The 16,602-nt window shown below is 52.3% G+C and overlaps 1 protein-coding gene across 1 annotated transcript in view; it reads right to left on the reverse strand.

Annotated features, from left to right (window-relative positions):
- The window catches only part of GRAMD2A (GRAM domain containing 2A), a 32,899-nt gene that overhangs the window by 3,823 nt on the left and 12,474 nt on the right, over positions 1–16,602 (reverse strand). Inside the window, exons 2-7 of the mRNA XM_023220689.1 lie at positions 3,667–3,759; positions 2,765–2,822; positions 2,343–2,418; positions 1,589–1,692; positions 863–961; positions 505–576 (exon numbers count right to left, since the gene is read on the reverse strand). Of these exons, the coding sequence (XP_023076457.1) occupies positions 505–576; positions 863–961; positions 1,589–1,692; positions 2,343–2,418; positions 2,765–2,822; positions 3,667–3,759 (502 nt within the window). The remainder of the gene's footprint in view (positions 1–504; positions 577–862; positions 962–1,588; positions 1,693–2,342; positions 2,419–2,764; positions 2,823–3,666; positions 3,760–16,602) is intronic.

Consider the following 16,602-nt stretch of genomic DNA (forward strand, 5'->3'; position numbering starts at 1 on the left):
CTCAAACTCTTGACCTCAGGTAATCCACCTGCCTCGGCCTCCCAAAGTGCTGGGACCATACAGCCATTCTGTTTTTCACATTCAGTGCAGGATTCAATAAGTTATATTATAAAACAGGCTTTGTCTGAGATGATTTTGCCCAGCTCTAGGCTAATGAAAGCATTCTGAGATGTTTGAGGTGAGGCTAAGGTATGATGTTCCGTAGGTCATGTGTACCTCTATTAAGTGCATTTTTGACTTATGATATTTTCAACTTTTGATGGGTTTATGGAACATAAGCCCATGTACAAGGGGCATCTGTACCCACTGGCCTCAAAGACATGCTTGCAAGCATAGACGCACAATCCAAGTACTGTCTCTTGTACATTGAGCCTGAGCCTTTAACTCCCCTCTCCCTGCCCTGTTCCCTATGCTGGAGAGATGGGCGACCTCCCCCAACACCCTTGTCCACCTGCATCCAGGCCTGAGAGACCTCCCTGGCCTTCCTGCTCCCAAGCTCCATACCTGTAGGTGGGTGCAGACTCTCCTCAGCAGGTCATATACTCTGTCCCGGGAGAGCAGTGACACAAAGATATACTGGGATATGGAAAGAAAACAGCAAGAGGGTGAGATGAGACCCCTTGCTGTGCCAGCCAGCCCCCTCCTAGATTGGGCACAGGCCCACAGGAGTATCAGGCCGTGAGAGCCAATAGGAGCTCTGCCTAGGAGCTTCTCTTCCAACTTGTTGTATGGCCTGAAATACGTACTGGAGAGCTGCAGGGTGGGGCGAAAAAAAGACCTGGGAATGTGCCCAAGTCAGACTATGGGCTGCTGGGGCTGGGAGCAGCAGACTGACAAGGAAGCACCGGCCCAGTGCACTGACCTTCTGGCTGGTGTTGGTGGTGATGGCCAGTCCATTGGGAAGGAGCCGTGCCATCTTGTGTTTTTTGATCATTTGCACAGACACCACAGGAATGACCACCTGATAGGGAAAGGGATGCTTCTCTCAGGACTAATCCCCAAGGACATGGTCCCTTTGCTCCCTGTATAGGGACCCAGCTGTGAGCCCAGCATGGCCACATGGAGAAGCCCGGCCCCATGTGGGGAAGTGTCTGAACCTTCTAGCTTCTCATCCAGGCTCCCCTTCCGGTTGTGCCTGCCACCCTGCCCCAGCCTTGGCAGGACGTGTCACTCTTGGCTGTCACATAGGTATGATCCCTGTTATCCAGGAGGCCAAGGATGGTGGCTCTGGCAAATCTCATACTCTAGTAACGGAGCTCCATAGGCTACTTCTTGGCCACAACTATGGCTCCCCCTAAATGTGACATCCCGCTCTGATTCTCAAAGCATTTCTGAAATACCCAGAGGCAGAATGATTTGGCTGTGAACTGTTCAGGCCAGCACAGGCCAGATGTGGGGTCCACATTGGGGCCCCTGTTTCAGAAGGGGCAGGACTACTTTCCTGGACACTGGATGGGATGCCTCGAAGCTGCTCATCAGCAAGGGGCTTCACCCGGGGCCCAGCATGCAGAGAGATAGGCATGACTTTGAGGCATGAGGCTGGCTCTCCCCTCACAGGATCATGGCAGCCCTTACCACTCATTACTACCTTGATATCCCTGCCAAAGAGGCTGGCATGGAAGCAGAGCCAGTTGGGGGAGATGTAGAGCCGGCCCTGGAGAAGGAGGTCCCTCTGGAGGGCACAGGAGCACACTAGGATGTCACAGGAGAGAAAATGGCCATAAGCAAGGTCAGCCCAGGAAGCCCCAGGACCTGGGTCCTCACACTCTGGAGTCCACAGTCCAGCCTCAGGACCCATCTTCCTCAGACTCCCCCTTCCCCACCACAGACCCCAAACCCCAAACAGTCCATTCCCCAGCACTGAAGGGTCCTTCTCCTGACTGCCCCTCCACTCCACCAGCCTGCTGGATGTTTCTTCCTTCTCCAGCCATGCTCCAGAGGGTCCAGGCAAGTTCCTGCCCTGATCTCCCAGCCTGTAATCTCACAACCTCAGGCAGAATCCCTGACCTTTCCCTGCTCTGCTCTGCTCTGCCCTGCCCTGAGGGCCTTGATTGTGCAAATGCCCCCATATGCTCAGTGAGAGGCCAGAGCAGGGAAGAAGTCACCGGTAAGAGCAGAACAGACACAAGATTCCGAAGCCCTGACGTTTCCCCAAGAAAACCTTCAAAAATGCAATGCTATGTCCCAAACCAGCCCAGTCTTCTCACATTCTGGGGGAGTGGTCCGCATCTAAAGGACAGCCAGTTCCCATTTCTAAGTCATGCTTTGGAGGCTCCAGAGCAGAGGCCCCTGGCCCCAGGCACTCTGGGTGCCTAACCAGCTATACCAGGGAGACAGCTCACCTTTGAGAACCACTTCCTCCAAGGGAACATCCTTAAACAGCTTGTGGTATTGCTGGTTGTATTTATTCAGTGTTATCTGCAAACACACGGGCTGCGTCTTAGAAGCCCTGGGAGGTGAGACCGCCAAAGGGGCCCTGCTCCAGCCAACAGGAAATGCCACAGCCCCCCGGCCCATGCTGGGGACTTAGCATGAGGCAGCTAGTAAGCAGCCAGTGAGTATGGAGGGCTATGTGCCAAGCACAGCTTGTCTCCTGATGCTGCTGGTCCTGACAGGCAGCTTGTATTAGCAGAGGGGGACACCCACTCAGGCCTCCTGATTTCCTGATGACCGGCCTGGTGGCCAACGCGCCAAAAGTCACTGAATTCTGGCAGCCCAGGACCCCTTCCTGGGTGAATAGTGAGAAGTCAGCCTCCAGACTTACCCCTTCTCGGCCACACTTCTTTATCTCTTCACCCTTCAAGCCTTCTGGCCAGTGCAGACTGCAAAGGAGACATTCCATTTTGGGGACAAGGAACCCCAGTTCTGCCCATGCGTACTCAGTGCCAATTCTGCCCTGGCCTTGAGCCAGAAGCTTGGGGCAGAGATCGGAGACTAGGGCCCTTCTCTAGGGGACACAGCAAAATGACAAGTACAGCGAGCACACAGCTATACAGCTCATCCCTGGGGGAGGGCACTGCGGGAGGCAGGGAGGGGTCGCCAAGGGCCCACCTTCCCCGATGCGAGTGAGCAGCATCTCCAGGAGGTGCGCCCAGTCTCCCAGAGATGCTGAGGAGCTGCCCACCTGGGTGTCAAAGACCCTGTCCCATTTCTCTGGCCAAGGGGTAAGCAGGGGAGCAGGCAGTGCCGGAATAGGGACCAGTTTGGGGTGTGGGTGAGGTGAAGGTGTCAGACTCACAGCTCCGGGGCCTGGCCGCAGGCCATGATGCCAGCAGGACTGCCCTCTCTGCTGCCGCCTCCCTGTGGCCTAAGCTCTGCTGCGGGAAGCTTGGCACAGACTCACCTGACCTGACTGAGGCTACCACACTGGGAGAGGGGGATGGCGCTGAGAAAAAAAGTAAACCTTTGCCTTGTCTGGGTTGGCCCAGGGCACAGGTGAGCAGGGAGGAGGCTGGAAACCCGAGAAGCATGGACTCTGCTAGGTCCCAGTGCACTGGGACAGGCCTGAGGGGCGGGAGGAAGAAGCCTGGGGCAGCCTGTGCCTGACCTCACAAACCTGCAAAGGGGCCCGGCTCAGCCTTGAGGTCTTCTTACAAACAGGTCACCTCCTGAGGGCTTCCCACCCCCAAGTCTGTGTGTATCTCCGACTGGGAAAGGGGTCCTCACCTGTAGTCCGGGGGTTCCTCAACTCTGTCTGGTTTCTCTTTGCAGGGCACAGCACTGTTCAGAGAAGCTGTCTTTCCGTGCATTTGTTGGTTGCTAGTGAAAAACAGGCCCACATCAGGAAGGGGGCTTCATGAGGACACCTTTCCCCACCAGCCCCACCATGCCCAGGGCCGCTGCCTCCGTCCCCCACCCAAGACTGGCCCTGGTATTGAGGGTGACACTGAAGATGTCACAGTTCAGAGGTAGTGGCGCAGGCAGAGGTTCTGGGACGGCTGATGGAGTTGGGGGTCTCACATAGCATGTTTCCCAAAAGCCAGAAGTTCTGCTTATGCCTGGGCTGGGAGGAAAATCAACCTATCTACCTCATCTTCAGTGCCAGGCAGCTCGTAGGCCAGGCTGAGTGAGGCCTCTAGCCCCACCCTTGAGGAGGCACACTGAGAGGGAGGACCCTGAGACTTGCTTATGCCGAGAACAAAAGTGTCCAAAGTACCCACGCAGCATGACTGTAAACCATCAGGTTCCAGGAAAGGAGGCTGCCTTATCAAACAAAGCTCAGGAGCTAATGTGCTGAAGGTGTGGGAGGTGGACGCCCGTCAGCCTGCAGGTGAGTGTGGCCAGGAGTAGAGGAGCCATCTTATACCAGGAAGTGGCCTCAGTTACCTCCAACAGTCAGGACAGCTTGGTGATGAGAGCCAAACCATCTCAAAAATGTCCCTGAGGGACAGCATGGGAGGGAACAGATCCTCTCTCCCTGGGCAGGTAGGGCTCTCCAATGGCCTTTGAGTTCCTGCCTCCACTAAACGCTCCAAAGAATCGTTACCCTGGCTTCCTCCAAAGAAACACTCCTCCAGGCTTCACATCAATAAAGCCTGAGCCATCAAACCAGCTCCAAATGAGTGGGCGCAGGGGCTGACCAAGAGAGAGAGGATGGCCAAGAAACACGGCCACGCTGGGGCAGTATGGTGGTCAGGAACAGGTAACAAGGTCATGTGCAGTGGTCCCACAGCAGATTAGGAGCTGGAGCCTGGAACCTACAAATCTCAGTGCTCAGTCACACTCCGCTCTGTGACTGAGGCCAGCCAAAGTTCTCTTCTTCAAGAATAGAGTTATTGCATCAGCCTAAGATCTGCCAGGACCCTCAGAGACTGATTTAGCCTCACCCCCTCCCACCATACCATTGTACAGATTATGAAACTGAGTCCTGCCAAGGGACAGTCTGTGTCCGGTACTACAGTGAACAGCCAGTGACCTCACCCATAAAATCAGTCCAGCCATGGCCATGTGGCCTGATTACTTCTGTCCTCAACCTTAGAGAGGATTTTGCCACATATATCAACATATACCTACAACAATCTTGTGAAGTGACAGATTTTGTTAGAGACTTGACTCTCAAAGTTGATTTCTGAATTTATTTGGTTCCATCATGTCACATTTCACAGAGGGTTTTTTTTCCTTGATTTTTAAAGCTCATTATAGAAAATATGAAAAATATAAGATCAAAATCACCTATAAGAAAGATTCCCCAAAAATCACCCAAAGAAAAAATGTATGTTAAACATATAACCTATATAAATGGTTATATAATCTATAATTTGTGTACCCTACTTCTGTGGCTTAACCTGATTTCGTGAGAAATTTCCCATGTCACTCACTGTCCATTCCTAGGATAGATTCTTAGAAGTGAAATTAGTGGATTGAGAATGAACAGATGCAGGCCGGGCCTGGTGGCTCACGCCTGTAATCCCAGCACTTTGGGAAGCTGAGGCAGGCGGATCACAAGGTCAGGAGTTCAAGACCAGCCTGGCCTAGATAGTGAAATCCTGTCTCTACTAAAAATACAAAAAAATTAGCCAGTTGTGGTGGTGGGCGTCTGTGGTCCCAGCTACTCAGGAGGCCGAGACAGAGAATTGCTTGAACCCAGGAGGCGGAGGTTGCGGTGAGCCAAGATGGCGCTACTACACTCCAGCCTGGGCTATAGAGCGAGACTCCATCTCAAAAAAAAAAGAATGAACAGATGCTATTCCAGTTAACCCAGGCATCAGCACGATATGAGCGTGCCTGTTTCCCGATATTCAGGCCCTTCTCTGGATATTGTCTCTCACTCACCTTTGCAAATCTGATAGGTGAAAATACGTTGTCTTCATTTGTATTTCTGCTTACTGGTAGGTTGAACACTTTTTTCCAAATAATTATTAACCACTGGAATTTCATTGTCTTATAGACAATTCACAGGTGAAATTCTTTCTTCGTTTGTATTGAAGTTCTTTCTTCATTTGTATAAATTTTTACTGGCTTTTTTCTTTTTTTTTTTTTTTTTTTTTTTTTTTTTGATATGGTGTCTCGCTGTCGCCTAGGCTGGAGTCCAGTGGCGGGATCTCGGCTCACTGCAACCTCCGCCTCCTGGGTTCTAGTGATTCTCCTGCCTCAGCCTCCCAAGTAGCTGGGACTACAGGCGTGTGTCACTGCACCTGACTAATTTTTGTATTTTTTAGTAGAGACAGGGTTTCACCATATTGGCCAGGCTAGTCTCGAACTCCTGACCTTGTAATCCCCCTGCCTTGGCCTCCCAGAGTGCTGGGATTACAGGCATGAGCCACCGTGTCCAGCCTTTTTTTTTTTTGAGACGGGTTTCACTCTGTCGCCCAGGCTAGAGTACAGTGGCGCAATCTTGGCTCACTGCAGCCTCAACCTCCAGACCTCAAGTGATCGTCCCACCTCAGCATCCCAAGTAGTTGGGACTACAGGCCTCCGCCACCACGCCGGGCTGTTTTTCATTTTTTTGTAGAGGGGGGGTCTCACTGTGTTGTCCAGACTGGTCCTAAACTCCTAAGCTCAGTCATCCCACCTCAGCTTCCCAAAGTGCTGGGATTACAGGTGTAAGCCACCATGTCTAGCTTTCTTTTTTTTTTGAGACGGAGTCTCGCTCTGTGGCCCGGACTGGAGTGCAGTGGCCAGATCTCAGCTCACTGCAAGCTCCGCCTCCCGGGTTCCAGCCATTCTCCTGCCTCAGCCTCCCGAGTAGCTGGGACTACAAGCACCCGCCACCTCGCCCGGCTAGTTTTTGTATTTTTTTTAGTAGAGACGGAGTTTCACCATGTTCGCCAGGATGGTCTCGATCTCCTGACCTCGTGATGCGCCCGTCTCGGCCTCCCAAAGTGCTGGGATTACAGGCTTGAGCCACCGCGCCCGGCCGCTTTCTTTTTTTTTGAGACAGAGTCTCGCTCTGACACTCAAGCTGGAGTGCAATGGCGTGATCTCAGCTCACTGCAACCTCCACCTCCCAGGTTCAAGAGATTCTCATGCCTCAGTCTCCGAGTAGCTGGGATTACAGGAGCCTGCCACCACATCTGGCTAATTTATAGATTGTGTGTGTGTGTGTGTATACATATATGTGTATGTGTGTGTGTGTGCGTGTGTGTATGTCTGTGTGTGTGTGTATATATATATATATATATTTTTTTTTTTTTTTTTAGTAAAGATGGGGTTTCACCATGTTGGCCAGTCTGGTCTTGAACTCCTGATCTCAGGTGATGCACCTGCCTTGGCCTCCCAAAGTGCTGGGATTACAGGCATGAGCCACCATGGCCAACCTGTAAATTCTTTATTGAGAATGTTAATCCTTAGTTTATCATTTTTGTGATATTTTCCCTAATTTGTCATTTCTCTTTTGTCTGTGGTATTTCTGCTGTGTCTGTGTGTAATTACTGTGTGGTAGATTCCATCTATTTCTTCCATGTATGTTTCTCACTTGGTCTAAGTCCTCTCACAGGACAGTCCTTGGAGGAGCAGCATATACAAGTCAGACCACTGAGCCGTTACAGCATGAGCCTGGCAGTCAATCCATGGAGCCGCCAGGGAAAATTCCTGTAGGCTCAGCTCTAAAGAACCCGCACTCTCGCCTGAAGGATGGACGAGGGATAGAATGGGATGACAATGGGAAGGAGCTTAGACAGTGCTTTCAGAGGCAGGGAGCCTGTTGCTTGAGAGTGTGACTCAAGTTCTCAGGACAGCAGGAGCTCAGAGGATGCACAGATCTGAAATACTCACAGTGGGGTTCCTAGAGAAAAGGAAGCTGAGCCTTAGAAACTGGTAGAATTATAATCTGGCGTGGATTATCTAATCTTGCATAGATAATCATGTCTTTGCATGGATTCTAAACCAAATACATCCTTAGGTTCAAATGTGACTTTCTCAGGGAGAGAAGCTTTCCCTCAGCCCTCCCCCAGCCTAGGTGAGGAGTCTCTGCTTCAGATACTCACTCACAGCACCCTGATGGGAAGTCTCTCAGCGTCTGTCACACTGTTTCAGAGTCTGTGAGCCCCTGGAGACGCACAGACTGCCTAGTCCTTCACTGAATCCCCTGAGTCCAGTGCTGAGCATGCACCAGGCGCTCACAACAACTCCAGGGAGGGGCTTTCCTGCCTTCAGACCAGGCTCAGCCACCAAGCCCGGCCAACTCTCAAGTCTCTTTAAATTAAAAGCCAACTCCTGGCTGGGCGTGGTGGCTGAGCCTGATCTGAAGGCAGGCTTCCAGCACTTTGAGAGGCTGAGGCAGGCGGATCACCCGAGGTCAGGAGTTCAAGACCAGTCTGGCCAACATGGTGAAAACCCATCTCTACTAAAAATATAAAGATTAGCTGGGCGTGGTGGCGGGCACCTGTAATCTCAGCTACTCAAGGGGCTGAGGCAGGAAAATCGCTTGAACCCAGGAGGCAGAGCTTGCAATGAGCCGAGATGGCATCATTGCACTCCAGTCCAGCCTAGGCAACCAGAGTGAAATTCTGTCTTAAAAAAAAAAAGCCAACTCCTTTACACGTGATCAAGGGGATGGTTACAAGCCACTCCTTTATGTTTATCCATTGAAGCCAGTTCCTCCTGTCTCTCTGCTGATAATGCTCTTGGCTCAGAGACCCTTCCTATGGCCAAAATGAGTAAACCTGCAGTGCTCTCAAAACAATCTTCAGTTCACTTTCCACTAAATAGTTGTATCTTCTCCCCCTGTAGTGTTTATTTTGACAAATGAAAATAAAGAAATGGGAGCAGTGCCACTTGAAGAAGTACAGGGCAGAGTGGTCACTGAGCATGTACCAGCAGAACCAGTCAGGCAGGGGACAGCCAGTGACCAGCTGGGCCCCGACCCAGAGGCCCAAGGAGGAGGCTTTAAGAGCACAGGGCTCAGCCTGGTCGCCCACCCTGCGGGCAGCCACTGTAGACTCTACTCACAGACTTTTTCTTACGCTTGGTGTTCATGCCCTGTGGGTCGTGAACCATATCTCCTCCCGCTCTGTCCCATCCCGTCCCGTCCCGTCCCCGTCCCGTCCCCACGCCCCAGCTGTGGAGTTCATGTCAGGAGTCCTAGAAGCCACAAAAAACTCTAATTTCTGTCAGGAGAGGTGTGGAGCAGGGGAGTGGCAGTATTTTGACATTAAAGGGGGTACACAAGATTGGAAATCCTCTGATGAGGCCCCTTCCCCCAGCTGAGCCTGGTCTGAAGGCAGGAAGGCCCCTCCCTAGGGGGCACAGCAGGTGTCTGCCTGCTCTCCAGCCCCAGGCAGCAAAGATACTCCCTTTTCGCATCATGAGGTGGGTAGGGAGCTCCTCAGCCTGAGAAGCTGCCAGAGGGCAAGAATGGCGCCAGCACAGGGAGATGTCAAGAATGGGGAGACAGGGCAGGAGAGGAGAGGGCAATGAGTGGGAGCCCAGGCACGCAGGAGTCTAGGGGCCTCGTGGTGCACCTGATACAGGCACTGTGTTCTGCACACCTCCCCCGGGCTCCAAATACCCACACCAGGCCGTCACTCCCAAGTCTAACTCTGTAACCTTGACACCCACACCCTCCCAAGCTTCACACCCTGCCATCTAGATGCATCCATGCATGTAAGCTCAGCAGCAGCCCCCCAAGCCTGCTTCCTCCTTGGCATCCAATGTCTGTGAAAGGCTCTATCCTCCCTACAGTTACCCAGGCCAGAATACTCCACTCATTCTTCTCCCCACCTCCACAGCCAATCAAGCCCTCAGGTCCTCCCGGCCAACCCCCGAGATAACCCATGAAACCATCTCTTTTCTCATTCCTGCTACACCACGCAAGCCCAGTCCACGATCCTTTTCCCAGGTGCTGGCAACAGCTCCCTGACCGAACCTGCCTCCAGCTGTGCGGGAACACACTGCCTGCCTCTCTCCCACATGCACACTGCCCAGAGGGCCAGCTAGGGCCCGGGTCTGATCCTGCCACTCTCCTGCTGATGCTCCTTCTTCACTTCCCGTCACTTCTTCAGCTGACCTCCCAGACCTTCCTGCTTTCCAGCCTCACCCCGGTCATTCCCTCACCTGCAGTGCAGCCCAGCACCTTCACTTCCATGCCACAGCAGCCCTTCACACCTACATGCTTTGCCTGCTTACCTGCTTACCCTTCTCATGCTTATATACCTGGGGAGTTCCCGGTCATCTTTCAAGCCCCAGGTGAAATGTCACCACCTCTGTGAAGCCTTCCGTGGTTTGCCCCAGCAGAGGGGCTCTCTCCCTCTTCTGTGGTCCACTGTCGCTTCTTGCAGGCTGCTGCCCCAGCACTTACCACACCAGAGTGTGCTTGTCTGTTTACACATCTGTGTCCCCCAGTTGACTCTGAGCTCCAGCAAGGGCATGTCCCGTACATCTCTGTATCCCCAGCATACAGCCAGCACCCAGTGTTTGCTGAATGAAGGAGAGAGACGGAAAGAGAGATAACACCCCAAAAGGGAGAAGGAGAGGAAAAAGCAAGGCAGTAAAACTGAGGGAGCACAGAGAATGACACACCCAGCAGGAAAGGAGGGGAAAGGCTGGACAGGAGCTGACGGGGTCCCCCACAGCAGGGCCCTTCCCTCCAGGAGCTCTGGTGCGGTACCTCAAGGCGCTCAGCCCTGGGTGGTTGACTGATCAAAGAGGAACCCAGGTGGGAGGTACGAGGCGCAAGGAAAGAATAAAGGGCCTGGGCAGGATGGGGTATTTGGGTGAAAGCACAGGCTGGGTCCCTCCTGTCTCCAGTGGGCTGCACGCCCCTGGGCGGGCCATGCCCTGGCAACACTCCCCCAGACTTCCCAGCCCTTCCTAACCACAGGGCAAACCTCCCTCCAATACTCTTCCAAGCCTCTGGCAGTGGCCAAGCCTGTGGCTGATGCTGAAGCACAAACCTCAGCCGGGCCTGCGTGGCCACAGGCAGGGCCTTCCCCACAGCTGGGGTGGGGTGGTCCCCTTGGGCATCTACTCCTCCAAGGAGGTAACCGCACTCTCCCAAGCTGACTTCTTGTGGACCCTGTGGGTCCTGCCAGCTCTTCTCAAGGCCAGGCCAAAGACAGCTCCACCCTCTTGTGCAGCCAGCCAGGACTCTCGGCCCCAGCAAGCTCCAAGCAGAGACCTGAAAACAACACTGTTCTCTTCCAAACAAAAACACATCATGGCAACAGGCCCCGATAGTACAAACCCAGAAACCAGGGAAATAGTCAACCAAGGACAGGAAACTTCGTGGACATCTGTCCTGGATAGAACTTTGCAAACTGGAGCTCAGTAGGCTGGACCTGGGACTCTTCCCCCGACTGGCTGCTCCAGATCTCCCTGACACGGTCTCCTCACTCCACCCTCACCTCTCACTCAGCTCACCTCCTACTTCAGGGGGAAAGGACACTCTCCTTTTAGCTCTAAAGTGTAGCCGGCTGGGTGCATATTAGAATCACCTGCAGTGCTTTTTTTTTTTTTTTAAAGAGATGGAGTCTTGCTCTGTTGCCCAGGCTGGAACACAGTGGTGCATTCACAGCTCACCACAGCCTCAACTTCCTGGGGCTCAAGTGATCCTCCTGCCTAAGCCTCCCAAAGTAGCTGAAACTACAGGTGTATGCCACCATGCCCAGCTATTTTTTTTTATTTTTTATTTTTATAGAGATAAGGTGTTGCTATGTTGCCCAGGCTGGTCTGGAACTCCTGGCCTCAAGCAATTATCCCACCTCAGCCTTCCAAAGTGCTGAGATTACAGGCATGAGCCACTGTGCTCAGCCTGCAGTCCTTTAAAAAAAAAAAAAAAAAGATGCCTGAGCTCTGTCTCAAACCAGTTAAATCAGAGTATCTGGGAATAGCATTTAAATCACTATAGATTTATTAAATTGTTGTTGAAGTATTATTTACATACAGAAAAGCACATGTTAAATAAATGTACAATTCAATGCATTTCACAAATGAGTACACACCTGGGAACACGGCCCCCAGAACCACCCACTGCTGCTTCTACTTTCATTGGCCACACCGTCCTGGCCATGGATAACCGTCATCCCGACTTCCAGCACCACAGGGTGCTTTTGCTTATTTTGGGACTTTACATGAATGGAATCATACCATACATACTTGTCTGCTTTTACTCAGCAATGCATTTGAAATATGGATATACCACAATTTATTTATTCATTTTACTACTGATGGACATTTGGGCAGTTCCCAGTTTTTGCCTCTTACGAAAGTGCTATGAAAATTCTATTACCAGTCTTGTGCACGCAAGTATTCACTTCTGTAGGTAAACACTTAGAATTAGAAGTGCTAGGTCATAAGGCAGGTGTATGTTCAGCTTCTTTTTTTTTCTTTTTGAGACAGAGTCTCATTCTGTCACCCAGGTTGGAGGGCAGTGGCATAATCTTGGCTCACTGCAGCCTCAACCTCCCAGGTTCAAGAGATTCTCGGCCGGGCACGGTGGCTCAAGCCTGTAATCCCAGCACTTTGGGAGGCCGAGACGGGCGGATCATGAGGTCAGGAGATCGAGACCATCCTGGCTAACACTGTGAAACCCCGTCTCTACTAAAAATTACAAAAAACTAGCCAGGCGAGGTGGCGGGTGCCTGTAGTCCCAGCTACTCTGGAGGCTGAGGCGGGAGAATGGCGTAAACCCGGGAGGCGGAGCTTGCAGTGAGCTGAGATGCGGCCACTGCACTCCAGCCCGGGCGACAGAGCGAGACTCCATCTCAAAAAAAAAAGAGATTCTCATGTCTCAGCCCCCTGAGTAGCTGGGATTACAGGCGTGTGCCAGCATACCCAGCTAATTATTATATTTTTAGCAAAGACGAGGTTTCACCATGTTAGCCAGGCTGGTCTTGAACTCCTGACCTCAGATGATCCACCCGCCTCAGCCTCCCAAAGTGCTGGGATTATAGGCGTGAGTCACCGCACCTGGCCAGCTTTAGCTTTTAAAGGTTCCCAAGTGATTGTAAACCCCCAGCCAACTAAGAAAGCACAGGAAGAACCCTGCCCCCACCCCTCCTTTCTTTGTGGCTTCTCTCTGAGGCCAATCTGCCTGCCTGGGCTCTGAAACTGGGGTCCTGACCCTCCTGAGCCTTCTTCACCCTGGCCCTCTTGAGTTTCAGGAACTTCCTTGGCAAGGCAGGGGACCCCACGGTCAGTAAGATTCCCTTCATCTGTTTAAGGCCTGAGGGCCCATTTCCTAGGTTGTACCATGGAAGTCACAAGACCAGCTTTTCCAGGTGGCAGAGGCCAGCTCTGAACCACACTGTGACCTTCCCAAGAGACTCCCTATGTGCTCTCAGGGCCACAGTCCCCACACACAGTCAGAAACTGGGTCTGACAAGACCTTTCCTGATGGCAAACTAGGATTCTGTGGAGAGAGGCAGGCTCGTCGTCAACGTGCTGAAACTTGAAGATAAAAGGTAATTTCCCTCTTTTGCAAAAATAATGTTATTATTGCTGTCTTGCACTTTCACAGAAGCTGCACCTCCCTTTGTATTTTCTCGGGTGACATTCCATATCTAGGACAACTGCTTTGTCCTTTCCACTGACGGGAGGAGGGGAGAAAAATCCCATAATTGAGTCTCATACTGACTGTAAGGGGGTGAGGCTTAGTGAGTTGGGGTTCCACTGAGCTCTCCTGGCAGCGGGCTCCAGAGGGGCAGGAACTCAACCTCGTCACGATCCCTTCTTCCAGGAAGGGTTCTGAGAACACCCAGGACAGGAACAGGCTTGCTCTCCCATCACTGCCTGTAGCAGCTTTGAGACGAATTGGGGATGTGGAGGGCCAAAGGCCTGTCTTCCCAAGACCTACCAAGTGACTCTGGCCACAGCCAGTGGAACCATGGTGTGCTCCAGGCCCAGGAAAAGTCATCGCAAGCTGACCAGCAGCTTCTTTAGAGTGAAAAGATGAGCCAGCCTGTCAGATTCCCTTCCTAAGGAATCCTAACTGGGAAATCCGCGATGTGGGGGTGTGCAGCCAGGAGGAAACAGGCGAGAGAGAGCAGGCAGGTGCACGCTGCAGCTACACTAGAACAGAACCTCTGGGTGGCCACGGAGACTGGCTCTAGAGCGAGGGAAGAGTTGGCAGGAGGCAGAGAAAGAGAAGCAGGGGGCCATGGGCCAGGCCTCCAGTCTAGGAGAGCACGAAGAGGATCTGCTCCCCTAGGATGCCCATTAACTCCTTCTGTGTTTGTGTCTCTACAAAATGGCAAGCAGAGAAAAAAATAATCCCCTCTGTGACCTGCAGATCATCAGGGCTACTGTAAAGATCTGCAGGAGGTCTTGACTCAGTCTGGGGTGGGGCTGGGGACAATCACAGCCCTGCCCACTGAGCAGCACATCCCCCACTAGCGCCACTGAGCGCTGTGTTAGCCTCTGTCCCATCACATCCTTGGAGGATACCTAGAGGGGCATCTACCCATGCAAGTGAAGATGGGGGCACCACTGGGCCTCAAAGGCACCCAGAAAGCTCCATACGTGTCCTCCATGCCTGAATCTTTCCACTGGGACTACAGTCCAAGGCACCAGCTGCGGCAAGGCCCTCTCTACACCTGGGCCACACCCAGTGACTGCCTCCCACCGCCATGGGCTCGGGGGCACGACCCGATCACAGCTCTGGCCCAGCCACGCTCAGGGTCCCTCCCTTTCTTCTCCTCCCTCCACCAGAGGTTAAAGGCCAGCAATTGCTGCCCACTCCTGCCCAGAGCTCAAAGGCCTGTGCAGTGAGAACAGTCGCCACGGAGACAGACAGGGACAAACAGCTGAAACCGGGAAGCTTTCCTCTTGGGGCTATCCAGGATTTCCTACAAAGCACAAGCCAGATCAGAGTCAGCCCTGCAAAGAGTGCCCTGCTGGCTGCTGGCTTCTGGCTTCGTCCCATCATGCCCGCTGCTGCAGCGGCATCTATTTGAGCTGGCACCCCCGGGTCTGTTCATAGACCACTTTTTCTTGGCAGGCCACTTGGGGCTTGGCCATTTCCAGACAAAAAGCTGGTCATTCAGGTCTAAAAACAGACTTGCATTCATTAAGGAACAGAGCACCCCTGTGCTCTTGCCGGCCACCCTCTGGCCAGGCCTGCCGAGTTGGGGGGCCACAGACAGGGTGAGCCGCTCAGACGCCCCCACTCAGGGCTGCCAGGGGCTGTGGCTACTCTAGGGACAAGTCAGTTCTGTCCAACATGGATACTGTCCAGATAGCCCGCCCCAACCACCCTGGGACACCCACCTCAGAATCACTGTGGCTTTGTGGATCCATCAGGCTCTTCTCAGGACCATCGTGTGAAGGGTCTTGGGGTCCTGAAAGAGCCTGGGGCTGGGGACAGGAAGACAAGGATGCAGGCCTGAAACTGCTTCTCATTGCTGAGGGGCCTTGAGTAAGCCACTCTTCCTTTCTGGGCCTCAGTGACTCCTCTGCAAAGGGGTGAGAAAGTCACAGCCCAGGAGGGACAACGAATGTTGTCTGAGGGAAAAAAGCGGAGGCCAGGAACTGTATAAACTGCAGATGGCCACTGGCCCTCTGTGGTCAGATGAACCCCCATCCCAGGAGGGACCTCTATCAGGGCGTCCTGACTCAACCATGGAGGGCAAGGAAGACTTTTCTGAAGAGGCACAGCATTGGCGCTCCAAGGGATGCTAGCAAAATGGAGAAGGGGGATGCTGGGTGGAGAGGGTCACTGTAGAGGGGTTGCCAGATACAAAGGCCCCAAGGCCAGAAGTGCACAGCATGTGTGAGGAAGCTAAATAGAGCCTTTGGGTCTGGAGGGCAGAGGTGAGCAGCGAAGTAGTAAGCAACAAGGCTGGAGGGGTTGGCAGGGCCAGATTATGCAGGGCCCATGGGCCTCTATAATGGTTTTGGTCATTATCTTAAAAGCAATGGGAAACCAATATGGAGATTTAAACAGGAAAGTATATTATCAACTTTGTGTGTTAATAATTTGCTTCAAAGTAATCCCAAGGAAGTGAGGCAGGGGAGTGGAGGGTGAATACTGATGAAACAGGAATGACTCGTGTTGTTGGTTATTGTAGCTGGGCGATGGCTACATGGGGATCCACTGGACAACTCTCATCCTTTGTTGTGTTTGCAGTTTTCCATGGAGAGAGATCAGGTGAAAGGCTGTAACTCGGCAGAGAGATGATGTCTTGGACTGGGTGGCAGTGGTGATGGAGGGGCAGGGATGGATTCGGAATATGTATTTCCAAATAGAATCGATCTGACGTGGTGATGAATTGGATGAGAGGTCAAAAGAAGAAGGTGTCAAGTATGACTAGATTTCTGGCTTAGGTGAGTAGGATAGTGGGCTCTTATGCTGAGACTAAACGAGGTACAAATGGACTAGAAGAAAAGCCTAGTTGGAAGAAACAGTCACGAGTTCAGCCTTGAACGTGTGTGAGAGACATTTAAGTGGAGATGTCAAACTATATATGACTAAGAAGCTCAGAAGAAAGGGTTAGGCAGGAGGGATAAATTTCTGAGTTACTGGCCTATAAGTGAGAAGGGGAGTTAGTAAGACTGCACCAGAGAAAGTGGGTACACAAAGAACAGAAGCTATCAACAAGAATGCCAAGACTTAGGGGGAAATAAAAGTCTTTTCAACAAATCATGCTGGGACAACTGAATATCCACATGGAAAAGAATAACATGACCTTTAGCTCACACTGTATACAAAAATTAGTCAAAATTCAG

The sequence above is a fragment of the Piliocolobus tephrosceles genome, chromosome 6 (assembly GCF_002776525.5).
Source record: "Piliocolobus tephrosceles isolate RC106 chromosome 6, ASM277652v3, whole genome shotgun sequence".
Lineage (NCBI taxonomy): Eukaryota > Metazoa > Chordata > Mammalia > Primates > Cercopithecidae > Piliocolobus > Piliocolobus tephrosceles.